Source organism: Drosophila eugracilis, unplaced genomic scaffold, assembly GCF_018153835.1.
Source record: "Drosophila eugracilis isolate 14026-0451.02 unplaced genomic scaffold, ASM1815383v1 contig_764, whole genome shotgun sequence".
NCBI classification, from domain to species: Eukaryota; Metazoa; Arthropoda; class Insecta; order Diptera; family Drosophilidae; genus Drosophila; species Drosophila eugracilis.
This window is the reverse complement of record NW_024573661.1, coordinates 27,712-54,359: the sequence shown is the minus strand read 5'-3', so window position 1 is coordinate 54,359 and position 26,648 is coordinate 27,712. Positions and strand designations below refer to the sequence as shown.

The 26,648-nt window shown below is 41.3% G+C and overlaps 7 protein-coding genes across 18 annotated transcripts; 3 read left to right on the top strand and 4 right to left on the bottom strand.

The window, feature by feature from the left end:
* Positions 1-165: 165 nt before the first annotated feature.
* Positions 166-7,140, bottom strand: LOC108106927 (sodium/hydrogen exchanger 6). 10 transcript variants are annotated; one of them, XR_001772417.2, is made up of 15 exons: positions 6,508-7,140; positions 5,145-5,269; positions 4,891-5,079; positions 4,542-4,831; positions 4,342-4,483; positions 3,949-4,257; positions 3,774-3,885; positions 3,561-3,714; positions 3,445-3,496; positions 3,112-3,147; positions 2,729-2,925; positions 2,566-2,674; positions 2,367-2,504; positions 1,236-1,633; positions 166-1,080 (listed from the first exon to the last, which is right to left on the bottom strand). XR_001772417.2 is itself a non-coding variant. In XM_017214191.2 (15 exons), the coding sequence occupies exons 1-14, from the start codon at positions 6,845-6,847 to the stop codon at positions 1,240-1,242; spliced, it is 2,211 nt and encodes a 736-aa protein (XP_017069680.1). In that variant the 5' UTR covers positions 6,848-7,140; the 3' UTR covers positions 166-1,080; positions 1,236-1,239. The 10 variants fall into 10 exon arrangements, 6 of the variants coding, with proteins under 6 accessions (XP_017069680.1, XP_017069678.1, XP_017069675.1 ...); XR_001772420.2 differs by having other exon boundaries at positions 1,236-1,432; XM_017214191.2 differs by having other exon boundaries at positions 1,236-1,257.
* A 373-nt stretch (positions 7,141-7,513) lies between these two features.
* Positions 7,514-9,138, top strand: LOC108107087 (acyl-coenzyme A thioesterase 9, mitochondrial). 2 transcript variants are annotated; one of them, XM_017214464.2, is made up of 3 exons: positions 7,514-7,722; positions 7,783-8,025; positions 8,080-9,138. In XM_017214464.2, the coding sequence occupies exons 1-3, from the start codon at positions 7,581-7,583 to the stop codon at positions 9,018-9,020; spliced, it is 1,326 nt and encodes a 441-aa protein (XP_017069953.2). In that variant the 5' UTR covers positions 7,514-7,580; the 3' UTR covers positions 9,021-9,138. The 2 variants fall into 2 exon arrangements, with proteins under 2 accessions (XP_017069953.2, XP_017069954.2); XM_017214465.2 differs by having other exon boundaries at positions 7,610-7,722; positions 7,778-8,025.
* A 220-nt stretch (positions 9,139-9,358) lies between these two features.
* On the bottom strand, positions 9,359-12,846 carry LOC108107086 (ubiquitin conjugation factor E4 A). Its single transcript, XM_017214463.2, has 3 exons — positions 12,026-12,846; positions 11,525-11,907; positions 9,359-11,448 (listed from the first exon to the last, which is right to left on the bottom strand). The coding sequence occupies exons 1-3, from the start codon at positions 12,747-12,749 to the stop codon at positions 9,577-9,579; spliced, it is 2,979 nt and encodes a 992-aa protein (XP_017069952.2). The 5' UTR covers positions 12,750-12,846; the 3' UTR covers positions 9,359-9,576.
* Positions 12,847-13,572: 726 nt separating this feature from the next.
* Positions 13,573-15,645, top strand: LOC108106893 (retinol-binding protein pinta). The gene is made up of 4 exons (XM_017214143.2): positions 13,573-13,908; positions 13,979-14,324; positions 14,618-14,990; positions 15,057-15,645. Exons 2-4 carry the CDS (start codon positions 14,020-14,022, stop codon positions 15,318-15,320), a joined length of 942 nt encoding a protein of 313 aa, XP_017069632.2. The 5' UTR covers positions 13,573-13,908; positions 13,979-14,019; the 3' UTR covers positions 15,321-15,645.
* Positions 15,646-15,836: 191 nt separating this feature from the next.
* LOC108107012 lies at positions 15,837-17,589 on the top strand. Its single transcript, XM_017214357.2, is given in 5 exon segments — positions 15,837-15,976; positions 16,026-16,311; positions 16,314-16,361; positions 16,363-17,100; positions 17,158-17,589. Coding segments are annotated over 5 exon segments (1,227 nt in total). The 5' UTR covers positions 15,837-15,938; the 3' UTR covers positions 17,275-17,589.
* A 50-nt stretch (positions 17,590-17,639) lies between these two features.
* On the bottom strand, positions 17,640-23,222 carry LOC108107011 (transport and Golgi organization protein 1). Of its 2 annotated transcripts, XM_017214356.2 has the most exons (8): positions 22,692-23,222; positions 20,975-22,579; positions 20,546-20,899; positions 19,773-20,209; positions 19,582-19,714; positions 18,866-19,490; positions 18,704-18,805; positions 17,640-18,607 (listed from the first exon to the last, which is right to left on the bottom strand). In XM_017214356.2, the coding sequence occupies exons 1-8, from the start codon at positions 22,837-22,839 to the stop codon at positions 17,878-17,880; spliced, it is 4,134 nt and encodes a 1,377-aa protein (XP_017069845.2). In that variant the 5' UTR covers positions 22,840-23,222; the 3' UTR covers positions 17,640-17,877. The 2 variants fall into 2 exon arrangements, with proteins under 2 accessions (XP_017069845.2, XP_017069844.2); XM_017214355.2 differs by having other exon boundaries at positions 20,546-22,579; positions 22,692-23,062.
* Positions 23,223-23,639: 417 nt separating this feature from the next.
* LOC108107013 lies at positions 23,640-24,570 on the bottom strand. Its single transcript, XM_017214358.2, has one exon. It carries the CDS (start codon positions 24,494-24,496, stop codon positions 23,714-23,716), a length of 783 nt encoding a protein of 260 aa, XP_017069847.2. The 5' UTR covers positions 24,497-24,570; the 3' UTR covers positions 23,640-23,713.
* Between the last annotated feature and the right edge of the window lie 2,078 nt (positions 24,571-26,648).

Sequence of the window (26,648 nt, the reverse complement as noted above, 5' to 3'; positions counted from 1 at the left end):
TAAATTATTTAACCATTTCGATGCAACCGTTAAGACATTTTTCGATTTCATAAATATTTTTATTTGACAAGTATTGAAAAACTAAAATAACTTTTTTTTTTTTTTGCTAGACTTTGGCTTTAACCTAGCTTTGTATGGTACATTATTAGATAATAATAAACCCAATTTTACTTTTATATTTAATTTATTCATGTTTAGACTTAAATTAACAGCACAACAATTAATATTTTCAGAGAGCTTCGCTTTGATTTAAATACAGCGTATGTATGTAGTAAGAAATTGTGTCTTAGGTATTACGAAACAAATAAGTAGATCAACGAAACGATCGCTATTTAAAATTTTAAAATTAAACCGAATACATTTAGCTGGTTTCAAAACGATATATTTACACTAACTTTCTTAAAACGAAAAAGCTATACGTTTATATTGTGTAAAATACATCAAAAATTAAATATGATTATTTATGCCTTGCGTTCTATAACTTTTTCCCATAAAATCCTAAGAGTCTGATTCTCGTCGACACCGGACTTTGAACATGCTCCAGAATCTCCATCTGAATACATTTTTATTAGCGGTTTCAGGCGAATAATATTAAATTGTTTGCATATTTTTCGACGTCAAGTAAATAAGAGAAAGGAAATATGTCTATAAGTAATCGTATTCATTTTCAGTGGAGCATAAATTTAGCCATTAGGCTTTATTCATATATACTTGTATATTTTGGGTAAACTAGTATATTGCAAAGGCGCAAGGAATTTAAAATAATAGAATCATAGAGGCTATATAAGCATGTAATTGATCGTGTTATAAGGTATGGTATTCTTGTGTGTCAGCTCGATAAAAGCCTTTTTCAACTTTAGTGCCCTTACGGATTTTAAATTATCTGATAAGCTTGATATTTAATGTTTATAACTAGAGTTCCGAATCACAATCGTAAACAAGGAGAAACTGAGGAATAATAATCTAATTTGTACAGCTTTCACATATTTCATTTTAAATGAGACCAATTAAAATAAATAACAACGGAAAAATAAAAATTAAATAAACTTATGTGTAAACGTTTCGATGCTCGCCTCTAACCTAAAAGAAACAAAAACATTTAGAAGAAATCAAAACATTTTGTGAGTTCAAAAATGAAAGTGATTGAATAGTTATTTTTTGTTTTTTTAATACGTAATATGTACAATTAACAATAAGAAAATGAGGAAATCAACTGCAATTTAATTTGTACTTACATGGTTAGTCGCGTGTTAGAATCTAAGAAATTAGATTATGAGGAAAAATACAGAAATTAAAAGTGAACAATACAAACGAACATTTTTAACTGCTGTGCCTTAAGAAGCTTTAGTTAATCAGTTAATCGGTTAATAAATTCACATTCACTGACTGGACTAACTGACTCTGGATTTGTTTATCATGTCTGGGTTTCCGTCTGTGCTTCGTTTTATAACATTTGGTTTCACCAAGGAAAAGTAGACAAAAACAAACAAAAATATTATAAATAGTAAATTAATCAAAAATATACAAGAAACTGGCTCAATCTCTTGATACTCCATAGAAATGATTACATGAAATTATTAGTAACCAGGCTGAGCTCATTTGCAAGGTGATTGGCTTCATTTAATTGGACAGTCTTTTGATTGGGCATTTACCAATGGATTGAATGATTTTAGTTTTAAATTAGTTTGTTTTAGATGAATGCAGTTTTTCATTAGTTGTTGGAGTTGTTATTGTTGTTGTTGTTAGAGCAACCAAAGTTAAATTGTTTAAAAGTCCACATGAATAGTTTGTTAGATGATGGGTTGATTGGTCGAAGGAAAGATAGAAAGAAAGAAAGATGCCGCAGAAATGAATAAATAAATTAATATCATCGATAAGAGAGTTGTTACAATTTGGTTATATAAGTAAGTATATTTGGTAAACATGCATTAAATAGTAGTTAACAGTCAAATCAATATTACATAAGTGTTACAATCGTAGACTAGAAATCGCTTGCCGTCGCACAAACTTAAACAACTAATCAACAATATTGAAAGAAGGTGCAAATCAATAGGTTCCCTTCCTCTTATACCATAAAATCAAAATTTAAATTATACAAAAACAAAATAACGTTAAATTAAGATCACATTTCCAAGGTTGTTAAGTAGTTAGCCAATTTAAATAACAATGTGTCTACTTTGCCGAAGTATCTATGGTGTAGATTTCGGTTTTTGGTTTAGTTGAGGTTTTTCGTTTCATGTGTTAATAGGCCAGCTTGCTACACCTAGATTAGTCTTTGGTAGTTGGGTGCTTCGTTCAATCGATTATTCAATATTTCTGTAGCTAGCGAGTAGATGGTGATTATCGCCGGTGTACTTGATACTTACGCGACTCAGGGAGTTTCGCCGCCCCACACCTGCACCCGGACCCGTTCCGGGACCTACATCCTGACTGAGGCCGTTCCCGGTATCGTTGTCTATGCAAATATCCGAGTCCGAGTCGACGCGCCTAAACTCGCTCCCATCCTAAAATGAATCTCAAATGATCAGTATTCCTTTTTAACTCTTACTGAATTTCCCAACTCACCTGCGTTAACTGCTGCGTGGTAGTAAGCAGCCTGGCAATGGGATTGCAGCAAACCGGCAGCGTCTCCAAAAGAGTAGGTCGCGAATGCGTCAGCAAAGGCTTCATGTACCTTAAGATATTAAGCTTAAGTAAATTGAAATTTTAATATCTTGATGGCACTAACTTGGTATCAAAGTTCCCCCAAATTCTAGCCAAAATGGCCTTCTCATGACTGTTACGACGTCGACCGCCGCTTGTGCCGCCCAAGCTGCCATTCGGCCCATCCGCTGGCGTGTCCAAGTTAGACTCCGTTCCGCCAGACAATCTCATTTTGCCTCGACCACCTCCTCCGTTCTCCACATCCTGCAAATACCCATCAGACTGACACAAAGTTCAATTAAATGATATTAGCTCTACGGTAGATGCGGATGAAAAAAAAAAAATGCAAGAAGGTAAGAAATGAAATATGCTAATAATAAGGGACCTGACTAAGGCAAGGAAAAACTAGAAAATTATTTTAAAAAGAAGAACATGTCCATGTATTGAATGATCATTGCCAAAACCTACCGTCTGTGGGTGTGAATTGTCCATTGAATTGTAAACCTTTTTTAGCAGATGGTTTAATGTTGTGAAGTGCGCAGAAATGTATAAATAACAAAATAATGAGTTAAAATCTATCCATTTAAAAGAATGAAATAGATTACTTTAATATTAAGCAATGCCATTGAAACCATCATGTAGAAAATATTGTATTTGATGGTTTCAAGTTCTGTATACTATAATTAAACCCACTTAATAAGTAGTTTGTCTCGAGAGCTCACTAATCTTCAAGAACATTATCTTGAGGTATTGTAAAATATAGTCTAAAATCACGTAAGTACGGGTTATTTCAGTACTCACACTGTGCACTTGGTAATTATTTAATTGTTCAGTCTCATCGTCAACGCCAACACTGCAATATATAGAGATTTTGTGACATTGAAGCGGAACCTTTTAAATGTTTGTCGTGTACTCACGGTATTTTTAGCCAATTTAGCAGAAAATTTGCTGCCCCACCCTGAATTACAACAGTAAAGATAACAATTAGCGATGTGGCAGTCAGCATAGTCTGACGGGCATCCGATACTGTGTTTCGGATGGCCAAGGCAAAGGACATGGCACCGCGAAGCCCTATAATATATATTCGCTTATTACAACAAATCTTTAAAAAGTTGTATTTAGGGACTTGCCAGCAAAGAACAGCATGTGCTGAAAGTTAGAAGAGATTTTTGGTTTTCGCTTAATATTCAGCAACCAGGATAAGGGATACACATTTACGGCCCGTCCTATTGCAGCGCAGATCTGCAAAAATAAAGTGTTAATGTCTTGAACAGGGAGCACATATGCATATTAAAATGAACTTACGAAAGCTGTAATAATGAATCCAGCATCGAAGTGATGCTTGGGAAACGTAAACATGGACACGCCAATATAGGAAAAGATGAAGTTTTCGGCCAGAAAATTAAGCAGTTCAAAAATTTGTTTTGTTCTTTGCCGCGAGTCCTCCGACAGATTGTTGTAGGTGTAGTGGGCTTGGCAGATGCCACAGAAGAGCACGGCCACCACTCCCGTTAGTTCAGTAGCCTCAGCCAGCAGGAAGGTGCTGTAGCTCATCAGCACAAATAGCGCCGACTCCAGTAGGGGGAAGTCACGAACCCTAGTAAACTTGGTCATGTATGGATAGAGTTAAGGAAAATATTAATCTAGCTTTGGGAAGAAAATAAATATAAAAACATAGACAAGTTTTGGAAAGGATATCAATGCTGTCAAGCAGCCCATTGCAGCTCCAATCATCAGGGACAGTAGAAAGATGGAAAAGAAATCGCTTAAAGAGCGCAAAAAAGCTGTAGTTTCGAATTCCCCTGTATTGGAATAATGTTCTCCATAGTTTTGAATTGCTCTGTAGAGAAAACAATACACATTAATTACATGCCATTGAAAAAGAGCTGAAAACTTACCCACTCAGAACTATAGCCACGGCATCGTTCAGCACAGATTCGCCCAAGACTAGCGCATATAGGTTTACGTCGACCCGCAGATCGTTAAATATGGCTAGAATGGTGAGCGGATCTGTGGGCGATATCAGGGCTCCAAAGTATAGAGTGTCCAGGAATGTGAAACTGCTGCTCAAGTACTTTGGCATCAGTTTCACACAGCCGTACATGAAGCCGCCGATCAGGAAAGCCGACAAAGTTGTGCCCACAATAGCAAAGGTAAGGATGGCACCCAGATTGCGGAAGAAGTATTTCTGCAATAGTAAAACTTAAAAAATGGCTAACAACACAATATTTAGCACAGAGAACCAACCTTTTTCAAGCTGTATCCCGCGTAAAAGATGATTGGCGGTAGGATAATATTAAAAAACACCTCAGGATCAAAGGTTGCTTTAAGATCGATTTCGTTTTCATCCACATCGTGGACCTGACCTCGAAATACATAGGCATATGTCTTAATTCCCTCCGGCAGCTTTGTTCCGTTTGTTTGGTTAACGGGGTACTAAAAGAAAGACAACAATTATATTAGCCTCGCCATTGTTTTGGCCGCGTTAATGACTTATGTACCTTAAACCAAAGCGTATCGGGCGGCAACTTATCGCTGTACGTCGGAACACCTTCGGGCTCCACCTGCATGTGGACAAGGGTGGCGGAGGTCCCGGCATACCGTATAATTGCTCCTACAATCAAGCCTGTAATACAGTAAACATATAAAGACAAATATCTGTTTCAGTTTCTAGGCAACTATTCTTGAAAGTACATATGTTTGTTGCAATAAATTATTTTTTAAACTATTAAGAACCCACAAATGTAATTAAAAATACATATAGTTAATAAAAATAGATGAATTCAGTTCCTTTAGGATCACTTAAACACCCAGGAATAATGTGAAATTAATTAGATTACGCCTATTAAATATCAGTTTAAGCACGTTACAATCCATACTAAGTATATTTATGGACTGACCTAACGCAAAAATGAGAGTGTGACTAATAAACCCAAGACGATAAGAAATATGCTGTGTCAGGCCTTATCAACAAGTGCTTGGGCTGCGGTTTATCTTGCTTTCTTTGCAAACAGAATCAGTGTTTTATTTTCGTTTTGTTGTAATAAACACAAATTGAGTGCTTATCAATCGAGCTGCGCACAACAAAAAGCTTTCACTGCTGCGGAATGCTTTGTGATCATTCCCCATTCAATGACCAGGCTAACCCGTTTTATTGAATTGTTTCATTAGCTTCAATTAGTCGAAAGAAATCTTGTTTGCTCTTTTATTGCCACACACATTTAAGTGTCCCACTGTACAGTATATGAAAATGTTAGAATAACAAAGTACTCGGCAGATTGGCGCGATCATGAGCGTGTAGTGAAAATGTATTTTGTCGGAAAACCCCAAAGATAATGTGTGACTAAGCACGTCAAGGTCTCGTCTACAATATGTTTTCTGCAATGAGTTCTATCGCCGTTGCGTGCAGGTTCTTCTGTAGCTATTGACATTACTGCTGCCCAGGGTGGCTCTCACTGCCCCCAAATGCTTGCACGTAATGTCACGGCTGGCGTACACAAAAGCGTAATTCCAAATATGTGACAATAAAGAGGTGACAGTGAAAACAGCAGGGGGTACAATCTGGATGCAGGTGACCGATAATGAGGTGCTTCGCACTTAAGAATACATTTCAAATCGTTGACATTACAAAATAGAAGTATATAGTCATTAGATCTTGAATGTTTTCACCCTTCAATCAAAAAATAATTTTAAAACATCATTGATCATGCCGCATTAATTTTTCTCTCTGTGCAGCTATAGGATAAATGTGCATATATACGTAAGCACCTTTGATAGAAGGTCGACAAATTGCATTTGAATAGAAATTAAAAGACTATGCGATGTGAGCTTGATACCCTCAAAAAATCAAGCGCTCAAACTTACCATAGATGACTGCCAGTCCGGTCTCGTGGAGCCAGGAGACACGATGATGCTTGAACAGCCAGATGGTGAGGACTGTGAGAGCTAGCAGAAAAACAAAGACGAGCAGGTCCAAGCTCTGGATGCGGTGATTGAGTGTGGCCTTGGCGTCAAGAGCGATGTCCGTGTCTGTGGCATTGCAACCAGATGTCAGGAAGCACAGTGCCACTCCTGTCAGGAGGAGTATACTGCTCGGCCTGTGCTCCTTCGGCCAGGATGGGTGCACCCCGCGACGATTGGCTACGCCTTCTATCCGGCTTGGCGATATCATCTCTACTTTTGTGTCCACATCACAGTGGGACATACTTTCTGTTGATTCTGCCTTCACCCGCAGCCGAAATCGATTTTCGCGTTACGTTGCTGTAATTGATTCGCGCACCCAGGAGTGGAGCACGGGGGTAGTGGGGTGGTGGTGCTTGGGACAGGACGACCACGCTCTGGCGGCGTCAGGTAAACGTGCTGACCTGCTTTTAGTTGTCTTTTGATCGCACAGCCGTTTTATAAAATATATTTGTTTTAAAAGAGCTCAACCATTTTCTACACTGCAATCCGTATTAAAAAAAAACAGTCAGTTCATATGGAAACAACCGTATGCCACTTTAGTGTGACCACACGCGACGAGCAAAAAAATATCGACACTGCTTTCCGACAGGAGCGGACTTGATATAAAGGAGTTACGCAAAAAAATATTTTAAATATTTTAAATATATTGAAGTGGTTATATTTTGTAAATTGGTTTTAATAAATAAAACTTATAGTTTTGACATTCATTGATGTTTCCTATAAACTTAAATACAATTTCATAAACTGATTGATTGATAATTAAAGTCGATTAGCCTATTAGACAGAGATTTGGGCATTTTGGGTATAGGTGTTTAAGAATTTTAAGAATTAAATTTCTATGCCATTTCCTATTTCCTATTTCTATGCCATTTATTGTTCAATTTTTTTTAATTTTAGTATTGACATATTTTTATTGTACAAAATGCGAACTAGGACGGAGAATTTTTGTTTAGCACACAAACTCAAAATTTAATATGCATTTGCGCCACCATTTTGGAAGGAAAGCCATGGCGGTGCTACGCTTATGTCCGCAACTGGGAGCTCTTCGTCACCGGTTCGTGGAATGTGACAGTGAGGAGCTGAAGTCCGGACACTCCTCTGGCACCATGGCCGACGGTAACCTAAGGAAACTTTAATTTTGTGGTCCATTAACCCCATTCCCGATCCCAAGGACAGTGGCACGGGAAATCCGAGAGCACATCGGGCTGAAGGGGGGCTATCACATCATCCCTAAGAGCAGGGAGGGGCTGCTCAAGTTCCAGCCGAAGCCAAACGAGTTACCGGAACGCACCATGGTGGACTCTCAAACATGCGCCCACATTCACTTTGAATCCGATGCTCTGATGCGAGAACGCTTTGTCTATGGAAACTGTCTTTTGCGCATGGGCAGGATGATGGAGGAACTGGACCTTATGGCTGGTTAGGTGAACTGTCTAAAAGAGCTTTGCTTACATTAAAAGTATCTTTTTGCAGTGTGGATTTGTCATCGTCATCTCCTCCTCCCAAATCTTCCAAAAGGTGTTCCACTGCCGTATACTTTCGTCACCGTTTCGGTGGACCAAGCCCATTTCCTCGTAAAGAAGTTCAGGACGGATGCAGATGTGTCCCTGTCTGGTTTCGTTTCATGGACGGGTGATTGCGTCATGGAGGTCATAGCATATGTGCGTCAAAATGGAATGTTGCTGGCAAAGGCAATTTTTATAATAGCCTCTCGCAATGCTACCAACTCTAGCCCGGCACCAATAAATCCTCTGAAGCCGGCCAATGAGGTGGAAGACTGCTTCTACCAGGAAGCTCTGGAGCGGAGAAAGCGAAGGGCGAGTATGCCTTCCAGTTTGGCGTTTAAGCGACAGCCCACGAAGGAGGAGGAGCAGATCATGTACGATGTGTTCACCCGGACCAAAGGCATCGAGGGTGCTACACCCACTGACATGACCACTCTGCCGCCGGATTGCCGTTGGATGAGCAAATGGCACCGCTCAACCTTCCTGCATCCGTTTCCGGAGCACCGTAACGAATCGAACACCATTTTCGGGGGCTTCATCATGCGCAATGCCATCGAGATAAGCTATATGACTGCATGCCTCTACTCTAACAACTATCCTGTCATCCGGTACATATGCGATCTTACGTTTATTAAGGCTGTTCCCGTGGACAGCTACATTAAGCTGACAGCTTACGTGGTTTACACCCACGAAAATTATATTCAGCTTTTGACTGTGGTGGACGCTGTATGTGCAAAATGCTTTGAGGAGTCGAAATGCTATACGCTGCAGCTAACTTATTCGTGCAACACAAAGGTTCCAGAGATCCTGCCCATCAGCTACAGCGAAGCGTTAATGTATTTAATGGGTCGTCGCTACTTTCATCGCTTCCTCGATGCAGAAGATCGAGAAATGGAGGGCAGTAAATAAGGCTGGGAAACGAGTTTATTAATAGAATTATCAGTTGAGTTTAATAATATAAAAACGGGGTAACATCCTTTCTTACTTTGTCCTCCGATTCGATCAAATAAATTCCCAATTTTACAGATTCATGCTTTTATATTTTTCTCTTTTCTCGTAACCACAGACTTTTAAGAGATTCATTAATTATTCAATGAATATTTTAACCAAAAGCCAGTTACGGAATTTTTATTTGAGAAAGCTTTTGTGTATGGATTGAATTTGCAAAAAGCAAAACTATAGTAACTTAGCGAAACTGAAAATAATATTGCGACATAATGATTCCAATAAATTGCTTGACAACAATATTCGAGAATATAGAAACATTTATTCGACCAATGAAGGAAAAATATTAGAAATTAATTTCAAAAACCACTAACTGTACAAGGGGATTAAACATTCACACAACACTATGTATAACTGGAATTCTTATGAGAAAAAAATTTACTATTGGCTTATCCATTATCCCGTGAACTTAACTCTTTGGTTGGGCAGCTGCACCTGCAGCTGCGACTCCAATGTTCCCTCAACTCTTGGAACGTGCCGCCTCTCGCTTGCCCGCAATCCACTGATCAATCTCCAATTTCAGAGCCTCATTTGACTTGACCTTATCCATGGTGAGCGGCTCGCGATTGAAGGGATCCGTTTGATCGCTTAGAAGATGTCGAGCGATTGTAGAGCGATCCACAGTAACCTTAGAGCTGGGAAGCACGACAGGATCTGTCATCAGAGTGGAGATAATAGGATCCAGGTACTCTTCTGGCGCATCGGCCAGCAGTTCCTGCTCCTCCTTATATTGGGCTCCCATTCGTGCCACTTTTACAGCGAACTCAGACATGTCACCGATCAGTTGACCTCCTCCGATCCGGATAAGAATGTTCTCGGCGTAACCGAATAGCTGTTCACTGTAGGACCGCCCATCCTGCGAGACTGCCAAACAGAAGCTGTCATCAGCGCTTAAGTTAATGTAGATGTGAGAGATCTCCATCACCGTCTGGGCCGGATCGAAGTCAAACTCTTTCTTATCCTTAACCTTAAACCGTTCCTTTCTGGGCCCAACTAAATGCAACAGGAAGTAATTCAGCATGGCTGCGATGCGATCCACCATACTGTTATGGCAAAAAATGCTCCTGATTTCCGTGGTCAGCAGCTTCAGGATGTTTATAGTGTCCCTTCCGAGAATGTTGTCGAAGCGCGCTAGCATACCCAGGTGTTGAAGATTCGTCACCTGCTGTTGGCGCTCATTCTGTGACAAACCATTCCACTCACCGTTATCCTGGGCCTGCTGAAGTTGCTTGATCTGCTCCAGATTGGACAACGATTCGTCCAGCAAGAAGATGGCGTCATTAATAAGCAAATTGATAAAACGAAGAAAGATGGGCGGCTCAATGGCTTCCATGTTTTCTTCCGCTTCGATAGCCAGGTCCCGGAAGCACTGCACATGCTCCGGCTTTGTCCATAGAAACTCCATTATAGCATACATAGGCCGACGATAGTTAAATTTCTGTTCAAACTGTACTGACTGGCCGGTCATCTCGATGCTCACAAATACGTTTAGTAGACTGCGGACCACCTTCATTCGATCAGGATGGTTGTCAAAAACATGGGTGACGAAAGTCTGCCGAGTGCTTCCAACAATTTGTGTGGGTAGGAGAAATTCTAGGGCCTCAGCCAGTTTAGCACGGAGGTGAGGGTTCTTTACTAATCCCGAGCTTCCCATGAATAACAGTATCATCTTGAAGAAAGCATCATGGGCAGAATAGTAAATATGAATGTATTGATCGCCGGTCAGTCTCCGGCAGAAATTCAAATAAGCCGAAATGTTGTCGATAATGCTTTCTGGAACTGATTGCATATACGGAGCTATAAATGGCGGCGTATCGGAAAGCAGCTCGAGGTTACGAAACACTTGTGGGGAAAAATCTCGCTTGTCCAAACACTGCTCATAAGTCTCACGAGGCAGCATTGCCACCTCGGTCAGCCAGATTGCCGAAGCCTCGAAAAGTTTTAACAAGGCCGTTTCATTGGTGGGCTCGGACAGGGTGTTTTTAATGCATAGCACTTGCTGCATCTGCTCCAGTATCATACGAAACAGGTTTTTGGTCAGCTCATTGTTTGGATCGCTGTTTAGAACCTCCCCGTAGGCCGTCTGTGTGTTCTGCAGTTCCCTCATTAAGCGGGTAAGCCGTTCAATACAGGGACGATTGGCCAATTCAAAACATTTGTGGGCCATGTAGAAGATCTCTGTCACGAAATTATACTTTTCAGCCGTCAGACGCTCTTCGCCCTCTTCGCTAGGAAGCAAGCATGTCTCCTCGTGAGCTTTAATCAGGCTCACGCCCTTCGTCTGACGATCCTTGTCCGTCACTGCACAATAAGTGGGGTCCACCAGAAGAACCTGTAGCATATACATTAAAATGATTTATTAGACATCATCTGTTCACCTGTCTCAAAAATTTAAGTAAAATATTTACCTTTAATGAGGGTACACATAGTGGAGCACAAAGACGTGTAAGGACTGCACTAAGGCTGGTCATGAAGGCGTCGCTGGCCGTGCTGTGGACCGTTTGTTCCAGGTTCAGATTGATGCTGCTCCACAGATGACCACGGGATACATTTGCATCCAGGCAATTAGCTAGCCATTGAAGAGTTTTCTTCTTGGTCTCGGGTGATAGCACTAGCAGCTGTTTGACGAGCAGAAATATCGACTGCTGATGATGGGACAAGAGTGCCCACAGAGCAGCGTCTGTTTGATTCAGTGATAACTCTTGGAAAAACTCGTACTTAGCCGTTTGGGTTTTGGGCAAGATTGAGATGCACAAAAGACTGCCTAACAAAGTGTCCATATACTCGCCACCTGAAGAATACCAAGAATTATTTTTGGTAAAAAAAAAATAAGTTAACATTTAAACCTAGAACATTAAATCTAAAGGTTTCTTTTTTGGTGCGGTTATTTTGAAGGTTCAAAGTCTTACCCTTTGCTTTGGGATTAGGGGTGGTGTAGTCAATTAGCAGCTCTCCCAAAACGGCCGCTCGCTTGTCGCGTACGAAGAATCCCAGGATCCAGAATACGTTCTTTTTGACCGTAATCAGGTTCTCCTTGGCTATGAGCTTTTGAAGCTCGGTGAGCAACGGGTAGAAGATAGCCTTAAGAGCACCCAGGGCCTCGATCGGTTCGTCCTCTTCCACCACCTTGCAGGCGACCCGTACCAGAAACTCTTGGGTGCTGGTGTCGTGCTCGTCAGCCTGCTCAAACATCTCCAGCCATTGAGCAGCGAAGGATTGCGGGGCAAAGAGGTCCGGCTGCCGCATGCATGTGCTTGCATTGTTTAAGATCAGGGCCAGGATCTTGGAGCAGTCGGTTTTTCGCTCGTTCTGGATGCGCTCGCATCGGGTGAAAGCTTTGTGCAGATAGCACATTGCTTTTGGCTCCAAGGCCTCTGGACTGGCATTTCCCACTGCATACTGCGCGGTCTCACCAAGCATCAGGCGTTCAAAAAGGGCGTGGGCCACTAGGTCCTCGCTGAGCTTCTGCTCGTTGGTGTCTACCACCACGTCCGCCAGGCACAAGCCTGCGAAGGAAGACGACTTGTTCAGCGTGAACAAGAGCACCTCTTCGACCAGTTTGTGGGTCACGCCATCGGAATTTGTGCCCTCCTGGAGTAGAGCGGCAAACGGGTTTTCCTCGATGCTTGTCATCGGGAAAATTTGGATTTTATTATCAGATGTTTCCCTTGAAAATCACCTGAACGTCGGTTGAGGTGTAAGCAGTGTGCCCGTTTGAGAACACCAAAACACGGCCTAAAACATACCAAGAAGCAAAATATTACCCTTAGGCGGTAGAATTTTAAATACATACTCTTGAGAGGACATATTTGAAAAAAATGAAATACACCTCAAAAATCAAGTTTGGCAAAATTCTGGCTCTACTAGCGCATGTTGAAAGGAAAAGGTTGGCTAATATAATTATGGAACTTTGTTACAACTTTGGTCTGTGTTTTATTTTTATTTTTTGGGTATACATACGTATTTAAGATATCTTATTAGTGCAAGTTAATTTCAGTAAACTTAATTTACAATTATCAGTTTAGGCATTTGAAGTTAGAACCGTTAGAACAAGCTTGGTGTGTGCTATTGCACATGTGTTATCACAAGTTGAGAATTGAAAGCACACAGAAAAAATAGTTAATAGTAAATAAAATTAAATAACTTTAAAAGATTCTAAGTTACAGGATAGAATTTTTCATTAAAGCTCTATATAATTTTTTTATGAAATATCCTTATTAGGACAAAAATAAAAATAAACCAATAAACCAATTTTCAAAATTTTCTTCATATTCACAAATGTAAACATAATTACTTTTCTGTACATCATTTCCGTGTTAACATTCAAGTTTGCCAGTTCGCCACCAGTGAGCGGGGAACGTTATCAATTCCGTTAAGTAATTGCACTCGATTAACCTTCTTTATCAATGGGATTTAACAGCTCATATCTGGGCCAGCAAAAACCGCAGCCGCATGCACTCAAAAAATAAATCCAAAGCCAATTAAGACAATCAATCGCAAAGCGACCCATAACGAAATGAACCGACTGGAATACTGCAAGCGGCAGCCTGGTACTACCCACCACCTCGCACCACCCACGGCACCACTGAAAACCACCAACAACCACCCTGCCGACAAATGTCTTCGTGTATTGTTAATTCGGCTTATGATCAGGCAAAAGTACGTTGATTCCACATGTTTCTCGTATATCAATTTGGCAGTCGAGGAGGTATTTTCAAACGGTAAACATATGCACGCAAGCCGATTTTCAATCTGCAGAGTTACGTGAAACAGCTAAAACCGCAGCTGGGAAGTAAGCACTATATATATAATATCTATGTGATAAGAGCAGCATAGTAAATTAACGATTTTTACCATTTAAGAGCTTTAATTTCCAGAGCAATACACATTGGGGTTAGCAAAAATGAATTCGGTGCGACCTCTTAGGCCTACCCTTCAAGAAATTTGCATCAAGGAATTGAATGAGGTGCCCCAGCGTTTATCGCAGGATATCGATGCTCTAAGGGAATGGGTCTTGAAGCAACCACATTTACGTGCCTGCACCGACGACCAGTTCCTTCTCGCATTTCTGCGCGGAACCAAGTTTAGCCTAGAACGGGCCAAGGAAAAGTTTGATCGCTTCTACACATTGCAGGCTTCTATTCCCGAGATTTTCAATGATCGGCGTCTTACCACCGATCCCCAGGTCCTAGATATCATCAGAATGGGGTAAGAAGTGACATGGTGTTTTGGAAAAAGATACATAATATGACCTATAACTATATAAGGAAGCGGGTAATTTGGCATCAACAGATTAGGTTCTATGTATGTATATATTATTATTATACCAGGTGTATAAAGAAAGTGAAAGTACATCTTCTATTTATTAATTAACAGTGAAGTTAGGGCGAAATAAAATCTTTCCTTAGCCTCTGCCAAGAAAAAAGATTGAAGAATTGAGATAATAAGTTATAAAATGGATTATGCGTGTATCTTAAGTTCATACTTCACTTTCTTAACAGGGTTATTCTCCAAATTCCCATGGATGTGGAAGATTCAGGACCATGTGTGACTATTATTCGAGCTGGGTCCTACGACACGAGCAAGTATAAGTTTCAGGACATTATCCGCGTCGGTTCCATGTTCGGTGAGATCATGATGTTTGAGGATGATAATGCCACGGTCAGTGGTTATGTGGAGGTCATGGACATGACTGGCGTCACGGGGTCCCACCTCTTTTCCCTCCAGCCACAGTTGCTGAGTAAGTTTTCCACTTACGCAGATGAGGCGATGCCGACACGTCAGAAGGGCATTCACTTTATCAATGTCCCTGCGGCCTTCGAAACTGGGTTCAAATCGTTGCGGTCCTTTTTCCCGGCCAAAATCAAGAGTAGGGTCAGTACGAAAACTAAACATCTTTATCTCTTAACTAAGGTTTAGAAAATTATTTATTATACGTAGATCTCGGTGAGCTCCGATCCTACCGCTATATTCAATTTAGTGCGTCGCGAGTACTTGCCCTCGGAATACGGCGGAACTGGGGGCAGCATTCAGGATATAAGTCAAGCCATGGAGGCGAAACTATCCAGTTATGAATCATATTTTCTGGAATCCCAGAGTTTTGGCGCTGATAACAAGTTGCGGGCATTCAAGGACAATGTACGGAAGAATCATCGCTCGTCTTTTGGGGCTGTGGGTTCGTTCCGAAAATTGGAAATTGACTGAAATTAACCACGAATTTATGATGTCAACAACATAGATTATAAATGCAACTTGAAGAACTATTCGCATTAATCTTATCTGATAAACCAAGTAAGGTAGTCTCAATATTAAAAAATATTAAGTTGCAGATTAACAAAATCGCTGGTGACTACTTTTGAGTCTATAAATCAGGGGAAGCTGATAATATAATTACCACAATTCGTTAGAATTTCAGGAAACGATTTTTAACATTTTTTACTATAGATCCTTATTGTTAATATTCTTATTAGTTTCGTTAATACATTTTTACTATTATTATGTATTGAATAAAACAAGAATCTATTCTTTACTATTGTATTTTTCACAATTTTGGGTATGTAATTATATATTTCAACAATTGTTATAATACAAGTATTAACTATTCTCATTTTTTGGTATTACCAAATAAAAATTAAGTGGGATATGAATACCCCCAATTGTGGTAAACTTTGAAACTGATGGTCGACAACAATAAAAAGCTTTTCCCGTCAAAAGCTTTTTTGGTAGTAATGTTTTCGTCATAGGAAGCAACAATTTTACTTTTTATACTACTCAGCGGGTTCCAGGGCGTTCTTGTGTGCCGGTTAACCTTATCCTATCAAAATGGCCAGCATTGAGAACCTGAATGATGACTGCATGCTGTAAGTGGAATTACAAACGACAACTCACCTTATCATAACAGTTGGATAGTAAAATTGTAGAGTACCTGAAACTGGAGGAGCAGTTGCAACTATGGAAGAGTGCGGAGCCCTCATCACGCCTGAGATCGGTGATTTCGTACACATGGCAGCACCAGGCTGAGCACTCCGTGAGCCAGGAAACATTTGAGGGATTTCCAGATGTCCTCGACGAATTCCTGCAGTGCGTCTGCTTCACTGTGACGGAACTCACACTCCGATACCTGAGCATGGAGCAACTCGAGCAATGGAAGAACCACACGTTTCCCAATTTGAGGGAGTTGACCTACATGGGAGACCTGAAAACAATGAGATAGACGGGGACTCCGATATCGCCATTCTTGTGGAATTGTTTTCCGCACCTGGAAGCCATTGGGCTCAGTGGAAACTCCAGTGGCGAACATATCAGTCGTTTGAGGAACCTTCGCCGACTTGACCTTCAACTATGTTGGTACTTCAGCACCCAGTGCTTCGAGGAAATTTGCAAGAACCTTCGACTTCAAACACTGAGCGTCCAATGGCATCGAGCTGAGGAGGATGCCTACGTTCAGGCCATCAGCGGGCTTCAGGAACTGGAGGAGCTGGAGTTAGACATAGTTCACCTAAGCACTGAAAACACAAGCAAACTGTTGCGTCTGCCCAAGCTAAGAAAGCTTCGCCTGCACAATTTCGAACATTTGGAAGATCTACTGTCGGAAATTGGTCTTCAAAGGGGCCGGAACGTGGTGACCGCCGCTTTTAGCGATAATATCTGGATGTGGTCCACCACGGTGTTGGCTAGGTTTCAGAGTCTTCGATGCCTAACTATTGTCGACGATGAAGGTTGTTGTGCCGTTGACTTCCGACCAATAATCAACTGCTTTCCTCTTTTGGAGCAACTGCATTTGGAGAAATCTCGCCTTTGGCTCAATGCCGACGGGTTATGGGACGTAGTCCTCGCCTGTCCCCGACTTCAGGTTCTCAGTATATCCAACCAGATTCTATATGACGAGTTTTTCGTCTTTAGTAAATCAACTATGAATCGTGCTTTAGATCAGCGAAAGGAAGCATTGATCATGCATTTTTATAAAACAGACAAGGAAGATTTGGTAAGTACATTGAACTTATTTCTAAACTATTTTTATTAAAAATCATCGTACCTGCAGATTTCCCAGAATTTTAGACATCCGAAACTTAATGTTTCCTTTAATCCGACGAACAGCATTTATTCCCAATTACCTGGCGAGTGTATAGAGCTTGAACTGATAAACCAAGAATCGTGACGTTATAAATTATTCATTTTAGGGACCAACATTGTGTTATTTAATTGTTAAACCTTTTAAATTGTATTCCCTTGGAATGTTTATAACCAAAATTAAAGTGATTGAATAGAGGACAAAAAACATAAACTGCAAAGTTAAAGTCATCTGCCTAAATAAGAAGCTAATAGTTTAATATTACTTTTGTTTATTATTCGTATAAGTAAATATTCTTCTTAAGGTTTTCTCTTTAGATCATGTAAACCCTGAAATTGTGCCTTGGAAAGTACGTTAATTTTTTTAAACTCTAGCGAATAAAGTTTTTTGTTGACTAATAAACTGAACCGTCTGCTTAAATCAAATATTAAATAAAAACAACAGCCATTGGGTTGGTTTTTGTCATTGTGTTTAATTTGTTTGAATTTTCTTGGATATCATTCACCATTCAGTCAGGAGTGTTTTTTTCAGTTGTTGATGTTAATAGATTCTCCTGAGATCCCTATTTGTGGAATCGGTTTGAGGCCCCGACCCAACCGATCGATAATCATTGATTAATAAATATATTTGAACTAGTTTTGAGTCTAATATACTTGGTAGGACTTGGTTACAAAGGGTACACCCTTTTCCTTACACCTCGCTGTAGGGTCGCGATGTCGCGCTGCGCCCTGAAGAAACTGGCGGCGGACTTGGGGGCGGGCTGAAGTCCGTCTCCGTATCGTTGTAGTTGTAACGGCTGTCCGACGGAGAAAGCGAGCGATATGTGCGCGGCGAGTGGTTGTAGGAGTCGCGATGGTGTCGGCCCCAGCTGCCGCTATGCCTTCGACGGCGGTCCATGCCGCGCTCGTCTTCTTCATCGTCGTCATAGTCATCATAATCGCTGTAGTCCGAGTACCGATCCCTATCGCCGCGGCTGGAAGGCGGCGGAGAGCGCATGCGTCCCAGGGGCGGAGGGCGTGCACCTCCCGCTCCAGTCGGCGGCAGGAATGGTGGCGGCAGACCCATGAACGGAGAGAAGGGTGCCGCCAGGAATGGCAGTGGATTTGGCATGTTCAACAGTGGCGATCCCGGCAAGGGAAGAGGCGATGGGGCTGTCTTCAGTTCCGCCCCTAGCACAGGTGCTCCGTTGGCGGCAATAGCTTCCATGACCCCTGGATCTCCGGCTACGCCTACACCGCTGCCCATGGTGGTTAGCTTGCGCCTCAGACCGGCGGCCTCTGCAAGCGCCTCTTCGCATCGGCGCTCCGACTGCCGGGCCGCCAGCCACGACTCATGAGCGCGGTTCTCCAGCGTGCCCATCTGGGCCTTGTGTGAGGCTATCTGGGCCTCGATCTCGGCACGCAGCTCATCATTCTGAGATCTGAAATAAAATAGATTTAAACATTTTTTCCATGTCAAGAGTTACACAAATTTTAGCACGTATTATTTAATTATTTTGGTTTTTTGATTCACGTACTTCAGAGTTTGGATTTCGTTTTTCATCAGCGTCTGGGTCTCCACAGTGCTTGCGTTCTCCCCCTGGTGTTGGAGCCATTTGGTCTCCTGTAGACTTAGTTCTCTAAAATGGTTATAACGAATGAATGCAGTTTCTTATAGAGGAAATCTTTGGATAAGCTACTTTTTAAGTTCGTTCTCCTTCTCGCGGAAGTAACCAGACAAGACTTCTAGTCGTGTCTGGGCTTCCAGTTTGTCGCGCTCTGCTTGGTTGAAGTCCTGCTTCAGCTGCTCCACGTCTGAACTCGACTGCTGCAACTGGGTCTCCAAACGCTGCTTGTGTGCAACTTCCTGCTCCACCTTCGCCTGCAGGTCGACGAACTTTTTATGAGCCGCGTTTAGTTCGCCACGGGTTTTGGCTGAGGTGATCAGCTCTTGTATATTTAGGTTGGCGTCCTTCTTGACTGCCTTAAGGCAATCTTCAAGCGCCTCGATTTTTGCTAGACTAGTCTGCAATTCGCCGTGCTCCCGTTCCCATTTAGTGGTCAGCTCAAGAATTTGGTTTTGAAGCCTCTGCATTTCGTAGTTGCGTGACTCCAATGCCTTGGCTAGCTCTAATTCCGTTTTGGCCTTATTTTCCTCAAGACATGTTTGCAGTTTAGACTTCTCGATTTCCAACTCGTAGTTGTCTTCTTGTAGAGCTTTCAAATCGCTGGTAAGGCGCGCAGTGGCCTCCGTGAAAGTATATTGCAGTTCGCTGTTCTCGCGACTCTTCTCCGCCAGACTCGAGTTGATCTCGAAAATGATTTCTGTAAAAGTGAACAAGTTGTACATATATCAATAAGTATACTTCCCTAACGTTAGTCTCTTTTTACATTTATTTAATGTTTATATACTTACTTTCTTGTTCGTTTAGCTGACGCTGCAGCTCGTCCACGGTGCTCATGAAGGCCTCATCTCCATTCTGGCTGCTCAGCACCTCTGACAGCATTTTATTCAGTTCCAGGCCAGCCTCAGCCGCATTGTCCAAATCCTTTTAACGAAAAATATGTGTTAGATACAGCTCTAAGCAAACGAACTTGTAAGCCTACCCTTTCCAGTGAGCTAACTTGCTCCTGCAGCTTGGCCTTCTCGTAAAGCTCCGATTCCAGCTGCTTCTTTAGGTCAGCAACCATATCATTTGAGCCGAAGGAGTTGTCCTCAATGCTGGCCAATTTCGTTCGTGTAGTCATCAGGTCGTGCTTGATGATCAGGTTCTCCTTATGAGAGGCCAACAAACTGCGCTCCAAGTGGTTCAGCTTGGAAAGTAGTGCACCCTCCTGGCTGCTGTTGCAGAAACAGTAGTAGGCGAACACAAAAAACAAAGAGGATGCGGCCGCAATGACCACGCACAATAAAAGTTGACTGTGATCCACCAATTTGCCCGCCATTACTTCCGCAAAATTATCTAAGGATATAGTGCTATGACAGTGCTCATCTCGAGCTTGGAAACGAGCACAGTATCCATCTACATCTACTGGAACAGATCCTGTAAAATTGGAAACAGAAATTTAGTTGGAGCTATCGGTGAATTACAACAAGTCAATTAGGACTAAACGAGACTTCTGTAATACACCGGATAATAAAGATAAGAGATAAAGATTTCCTGTCTAAAAATTTGTTTGTTGGAATTATAAAGAATTTTAAAGGATTATAACTCCATTTCACGCATTTACAAGATAATTACTGCCTTAAAGATCAATTTTAATCTCAAATCTTTGTTTTAATCGTTCTCTCTTATAATTATCCATATATGGACTTTGCTCATCTACTTTTCTAATTGGTTTACTGAAACACTATTATTATGTCTAAATAAAAGACCTACCTTCTGCTTTCTTTTGAAGAGGTGCCAGCTCAGGCCTGCCCGGATAAAGAATTCTTTGAAGTTCATCGCTGCTATCTGGCGGTGCGCTCTGTGGCTCCTTTCCGATAAAATTATTCACGGTGTCGACAATCGTGGCAAAGAGACCTAAACCAACGCCATCCTCCTTGACAGGAACATCCGAAACGGGACTAGCTGTCGCGGGAAGAGCTACAGGTTCTACAGAACCGACTCCCGCACGGTCAACTTCGGCTGAGGATGCTTGTGTGGTCTCATCGTGAACTGCGCCGTAAGGAGATTCAGCGTCAGGGGTTGGAGTAGTTTGCTCTACACTTGATGGGTACTGATAAGCTCGTTCTGTGGAGTGATGATAGTGCTGGTGATGTTCATTCTGCTCTGGCTGCTGCTCTTTGTAATAGTCATTAGTGTTACCAAGTACTTCATTAGAATGTGTATCCAAAGAATCATTAAACTGCTGTAGATCTGCTTCCTGAACCCGTAGATTCTGCTCTGCCTCCTCAGCTAATCGCTTCAGTTGCTCCGCTTCCTCATGTAACTTTATTTCCTTGTCTGCCTCCTCTTGTAACCTATTCTCCTGCTCCGCTTCTTCTTGCAACCTTTTCTTCTGCTCCGCCTCTTCAATTATTCTCTGCTTTTGCTGCTGCTCCTGTAATTGCTTATAGTAATCATTGGGATTCTCAAAGTTTTTCTTTTCAAAGAGTGGCGGTAGGCCAATAGGTTCCGCTTTCAGTGGAATCTCTTCAACGGCAGGAGCAGTTGAGCTGGTCAATGACTCAGTTTGTGATTGTGTTTGCTTTTCCGATTGAGCAATAACAGGGTCAGCAGTGTTATCTTCTTTAGTCGCAGCTACGGCAGAAGGGGTCGCAACTTCTTCTTCAATTTCATCTTTAACAGCCACTTGCGGTAATTCAGCCAACTTTTCAGTAACATTCTCGACTGGCAAAGGATCTATAGGTTTTGTTTTCACAACAGCATCCAACTCCTCCTTGGGAGCTTCCTTAACTTCCGTCTGTTTATCTGTTTCCGACTCAAAAAGAGGTTTAGTGACTACAGGGCTGTCAAGAGTGGCTGGAACTAAGGGTTTATCGTCTTCCTGCTTTGGTACGTCATTTTCTACCGGATTTGTTATGGACTCTTCCTTTGCGGTCTCCAATTTATCAGTTGTATTAGTTTGTTCAACAAAAGGCGGTTTTAATTCAATCGATTCGTTAATTGATTTCTTATCGTTCGCTTTCTCTGTGATCGGTTCGTTATCTTTACTAGGTTCGTTGGAGTCGTCATCGTCGTCGTGCTCGTCTTCGTCTGCCTCATCATCCCCATAATCGAAATCCTCAGAGTCTTCGAGTTCAGTGTTAATGGCCTGCGGCAGTATAGTTGGCTTCTCACCATCGGTGGAAGATAGCTGTTCAGTAACACTTTCGTTCAGTTTACTGGACTCAGAAATTGACGCCATCGGCTCATTCGTGTCAACAACTGTCGAGGCGAATTCAGGTTTCAGTTCTTCCAGGGGCTCTTCTGTCTTCTCTGAAACAATGGAATTTTCGGTAACGGCTGGAATAGCCTCCAAGGGCAACTGAGTGCCTTCCACCAGCTGCATCTGGGCTTTGGTAGACGCTGTCGGATCAGGAACTTCCTGATCCTTTAGCTTGTCCTGCTCCACCACTATTGAATGCACATTAACTTCAAGTGGCGATGTTGTGGTCGTTGCCAAGTCATCGGTTGACTCAGAAGCGTTGAGAATGGGCTGCAGTGGAGTTTCCACGGTTTGAACTGGACTGCCAGGTCCCAGCACGGGCACTTCGAACGCAAGGTCCTTGTCCTTCACAATGATCTTCTTCTCCATAATGAAGTCCTTGTTGGCATATCCTCGACGCCCGTTGATATCGACACCCCATAACTGTTTGTTACTGCCGGCACTCTTGGATAGAACGCGAATAGGGGAATTAATCTTAAAGGATAACAGACCTTCGCCTCCGGAGGCATAGCTGATTTTGGCAATGCCCGTCGAGATGATTTCTGCAAGCACATAAATATAGTCAAATTCGGCGTTAATTATGCAATTATGTTGAAAGACATGGAACTATTAGAGGTCCAAGGCTGCCTTGCCCGACAGTAGATTACAACTTACGTTCACATTTTGGATCGGCGCACAGTCGCTTGTCGGAGAGAGTCGCGGCCCACGTCAAAGTTGGAAGACAGCAGATCGCCATGCCCACAAACACGGCCAAGTCACTCAGCTGGGGGTGCATTTTCGCTTTCTCGTTGGCCAGCCGCATTTTGCATTGTCTTGGGGCTCAGTGGACAGGGGAAATTAACTTATTTCGCTGCAGCAACTTATTTTTTGTGTATAAAAATGGGCTCTTTCAGCTGAGTTGGCTTTTTGTGGCATCGATATACGATAGGTCTTTTGATTGGATTTCAATCAGTGCGACCGTATTCAAAATTAAATATTTAGTAATAGATGGCATTTTATAAATTTGATTAGTTGGTATCACTACAAGAGATAATCATTAACAGAAATGTTAAGATAAATTTGAATGGAAGACAAACTTGTGTTCGAAAAACTTGTGTTCTCAACATAACTTCTGTCAAGTTTAAATTAAAAAATATGAATATGAAAATGAAATTTATTTCAGAAATATTTTAACAGAAACTATCTGTAAACAAGGCTGCTCCGTTTTGAAGTGTTATTGCAAGTTTGATAAACCAATTGTTGCTTTGCTGAGTAAATGCTGATGGATGAAAGGAAGGAACGCAAAGAACTCTTCTGACTGGATTAGTAAATGAGTGCAATGGAGTCGATTAATTCGAACTTTTCCATTTTTCTAGACCAGAACCACCTTGCTTACAATTTCTTAAAGCCTGAGCGATGAATTTTATGAAATATAATTGTGAAACATTATATTATTTGAAGACCTAAAAGACCGGGTTTTTTTTTGCCGTTGGTCGATAAAATGGTTGTTAACAGCAATGTTTTCAACTTTTAACAGAACTCAAATGAGCGGCAGAGCAAGCTGAATGATGGTCAATGTTACCGAACTTTTTTTTTTTTTTAAATTTGGACACCTTTATTACGGTATCTAACAAAAATATTTAATTATCTTGTAAATGGACGGACAAAGCAGCAATGCATATTTTAGATTCTTTATGCTATATATCTGTTTGAATTCCTCCTTGTATTGGGAAATTCGAAGCTCCAGGTTTCTGAGGTCGGCGTGGACGACTTGGCGGCTCAGATGTAAAATTAGATGGGCATTGTGTCGAAGCGATAGGTCCTTGGTCCTGAAAATAGTCATCTTCGTGTTCATTGACCTCCCTATTACCGATTTCATTAAGCCGCTTGTATCTCTCTCGCCGTGCCTCTACCATGTAAAGTATACCAGCCGGCATTAGCAGCACAGCACCAACCACGCCCAAAGCAAAAGACCAACCCATGTCATTGTTTTGCCAGCCAGGCATCCAATCGCGAGAATCTCCCTTGGCCCCAAATATTATAACTGCAATAAATCCAAAAACTGAGCCCACAATATGGCATGATCCAATTGCCAGGAGCAGACCAATGTTTTGGTCATCATCTCGTAAAGTGCGAAGAAGTGTTGCAGTGAGTGGTACGACAATGATGCACATAACAAAGCAAAGCGTGGCTAAAAGTTGAACCAGTATGTAGAAATCGGGCAAGAGGAAGTCGTGTATAATATAATATTCCTCTTCAAAGACCCACAAGCATCCGGTAAAACGATTGTCGTAAAATCGATGTATGTCTTGGAAGTTGTTAAAACAAACTTCCCACAGGCCCAGATGTATAAATCGCGGATTATTTAAATGACCGTCTGTAACCAACCAATAGGGCGTTGAAAACGCGATTACAAATAGTATAATGGAAAAGACCGATAAGCTTAGCGAAACTTGAGTGTTGTAGTTAAATTTCCGCATTTCTTCGTTAATTATGTTTCACTAACCAATTAAAGAGGAAGATGGTCAACGTTACCGAACTTTGAAAACATAATATTTTTTTATGGTCAGTGTTACCAGCTTTTGTTTGGAAAAAAAACTTTTTGAAGAAGAAGATGTAATTGTAAGACTATGGATAAAGCAAAAACACCGATCATCGCCTTGTCGCTTCGCATTCATTTTCTTTTCTTCTTTGCGCGCGGTTCGTTTATTGGTAAAAATATCGTCAAAGATCCGTTTGCTATTCCCCAACTCGAATAAAATCAATCTATCAGCAGAATTTTAATTTTCTGTTTTGAATATTGCCTCGCCTACAAAAGTTTCATAAATTTTAAAACCTGCCCTGAACATCTTATTGTTAAAAGGTTTTAATTCGTTTGTTTGCGCACTGATTGTTGACGTAAAGTAACGTCCGCGAAAACGGTCTCTCTATCGCTATCTTCTTCCCTTCGCTGGGCTCCCCATCCCTACTCGAAATATCCAAAAATACGTTAATCGCCGGGAAAATTACATTTGGATGAAATTTATAAAATATAGTAAATAAAATTGAGTGCGGAGTAAGTTACTTTTAGTAAACAAAACACTGTCGCTGGTGGCTAAACGGCTGAGGGGTAGTGCGTGTGTGTGTATGAAAAACTTCAGCCCAGTGACCTTGAAAACTGAAGTTTGTTTTTTTTCCTGTATGTTCTTCACCCAAAATTGTAACGCGCAAAATTCGACTCACAATCCTGAAAACGGCACCTCTGTCAAGTGAAATGCCGAGTTAAAGGTGGCATATTGGATTCCAACTCAAAATGAATATTTCCTTACGAGGTGTATTGAAAAAGGTTTTCTCTGACATCATATTGTGGGCATAGAGAGAGAAATAAAGAGAGCTACTGCAGGTTTTGTATGATTCTCGCGATAATATCGTCTAAAATGTGAAATTAAAACAAACAACTAGGCATCATATAGAACTTGAAGTTTATATACACGAGCATGTGTACACAAACTTATTGTTTTGATGTTGTATGTTTCGTGCGATTTAAGGGAGAGTGACCGAGAGGTGTGCGCGAGAAGAGCACACGTGGATAGGTTTGCCAGACTGTTGCGAGAGCAAAGAGCGGTTTACACGTCGTCAAAGTTAAAGTTAATGTATAAAATATAAAATAAATTTAATTAAAATTAGCCTTATTAGTTCGTTTTTCGATCTACATCCAGGATTTTTAGTTAGAATTCGAGTGTGGCAATGAGAAGTTAATCGTAAAATCGGTTTAGCTGAGGATTTTCGCTGCTGATAAGCTTGATTTATATTTATATTCTACCAAAAAAAAAACTTTATACTTAACTTGCACTTAATATACATACTCTGAGTTCACGTAGTCGAAATCAAAGCATAAAATAAACAGTACTTTATCACCAATTCGCTTTGCGACAGTCTGGCAACGCCGCCTATTGGCCAGCATGAAAATGCGCAACTCGGGTTTCTATTTCTATCTTTCGCATTTTCAACGTCTTTGTAATCGGTTGTTTTGTTGTTGGGTCGCGGATGCCTATTTGTCGATAGCTGAATCTTAAGCTGAATGGATCACGGTTCGGTTAAATGCCTGATAGAACGCGGCTTTTGCTGACTGGTCGCACAAACAAAATCCTTCGCCCAAAGTTGTATAACATAAAACAGATTTCGGTGCGTGCGAATGTAAATGCGCCAAAGCCAGAGATCTTTATAACAAAAACAACATGTGCGCTGAGCGTAGTTAATTATGTGAACACATAAAATAAAAACTGTGCAACACGGAAATTGAAAGAAACTTAGAAACAACAAAAACAACTTAGTAGTCCTCCCTTAAACTCACACCGACATGCGTGACGTAATTTGTGTATTTATTCTAAAACAAATTTCGAGGAAAAGTGAGCAGCAAGAGCGTGCAATTGTTTGTCCCTTTCGACTGCCTGTGTAATTACCAATTGCAATTTGCCTTTTAATTTGATTTTTGCATGCAACAGGGCGCGTGTTATTCCCCCACACATACAACCATGTCAGTGTGGCCCGAACACTTAGCACACACAGAAAGACGCGTGAGAGAAAGGCAACCTGGTGAGGTAAACAAAAATGCGAAAAGTGCAGAGGGGAAAAACGATAACAAACAACAAT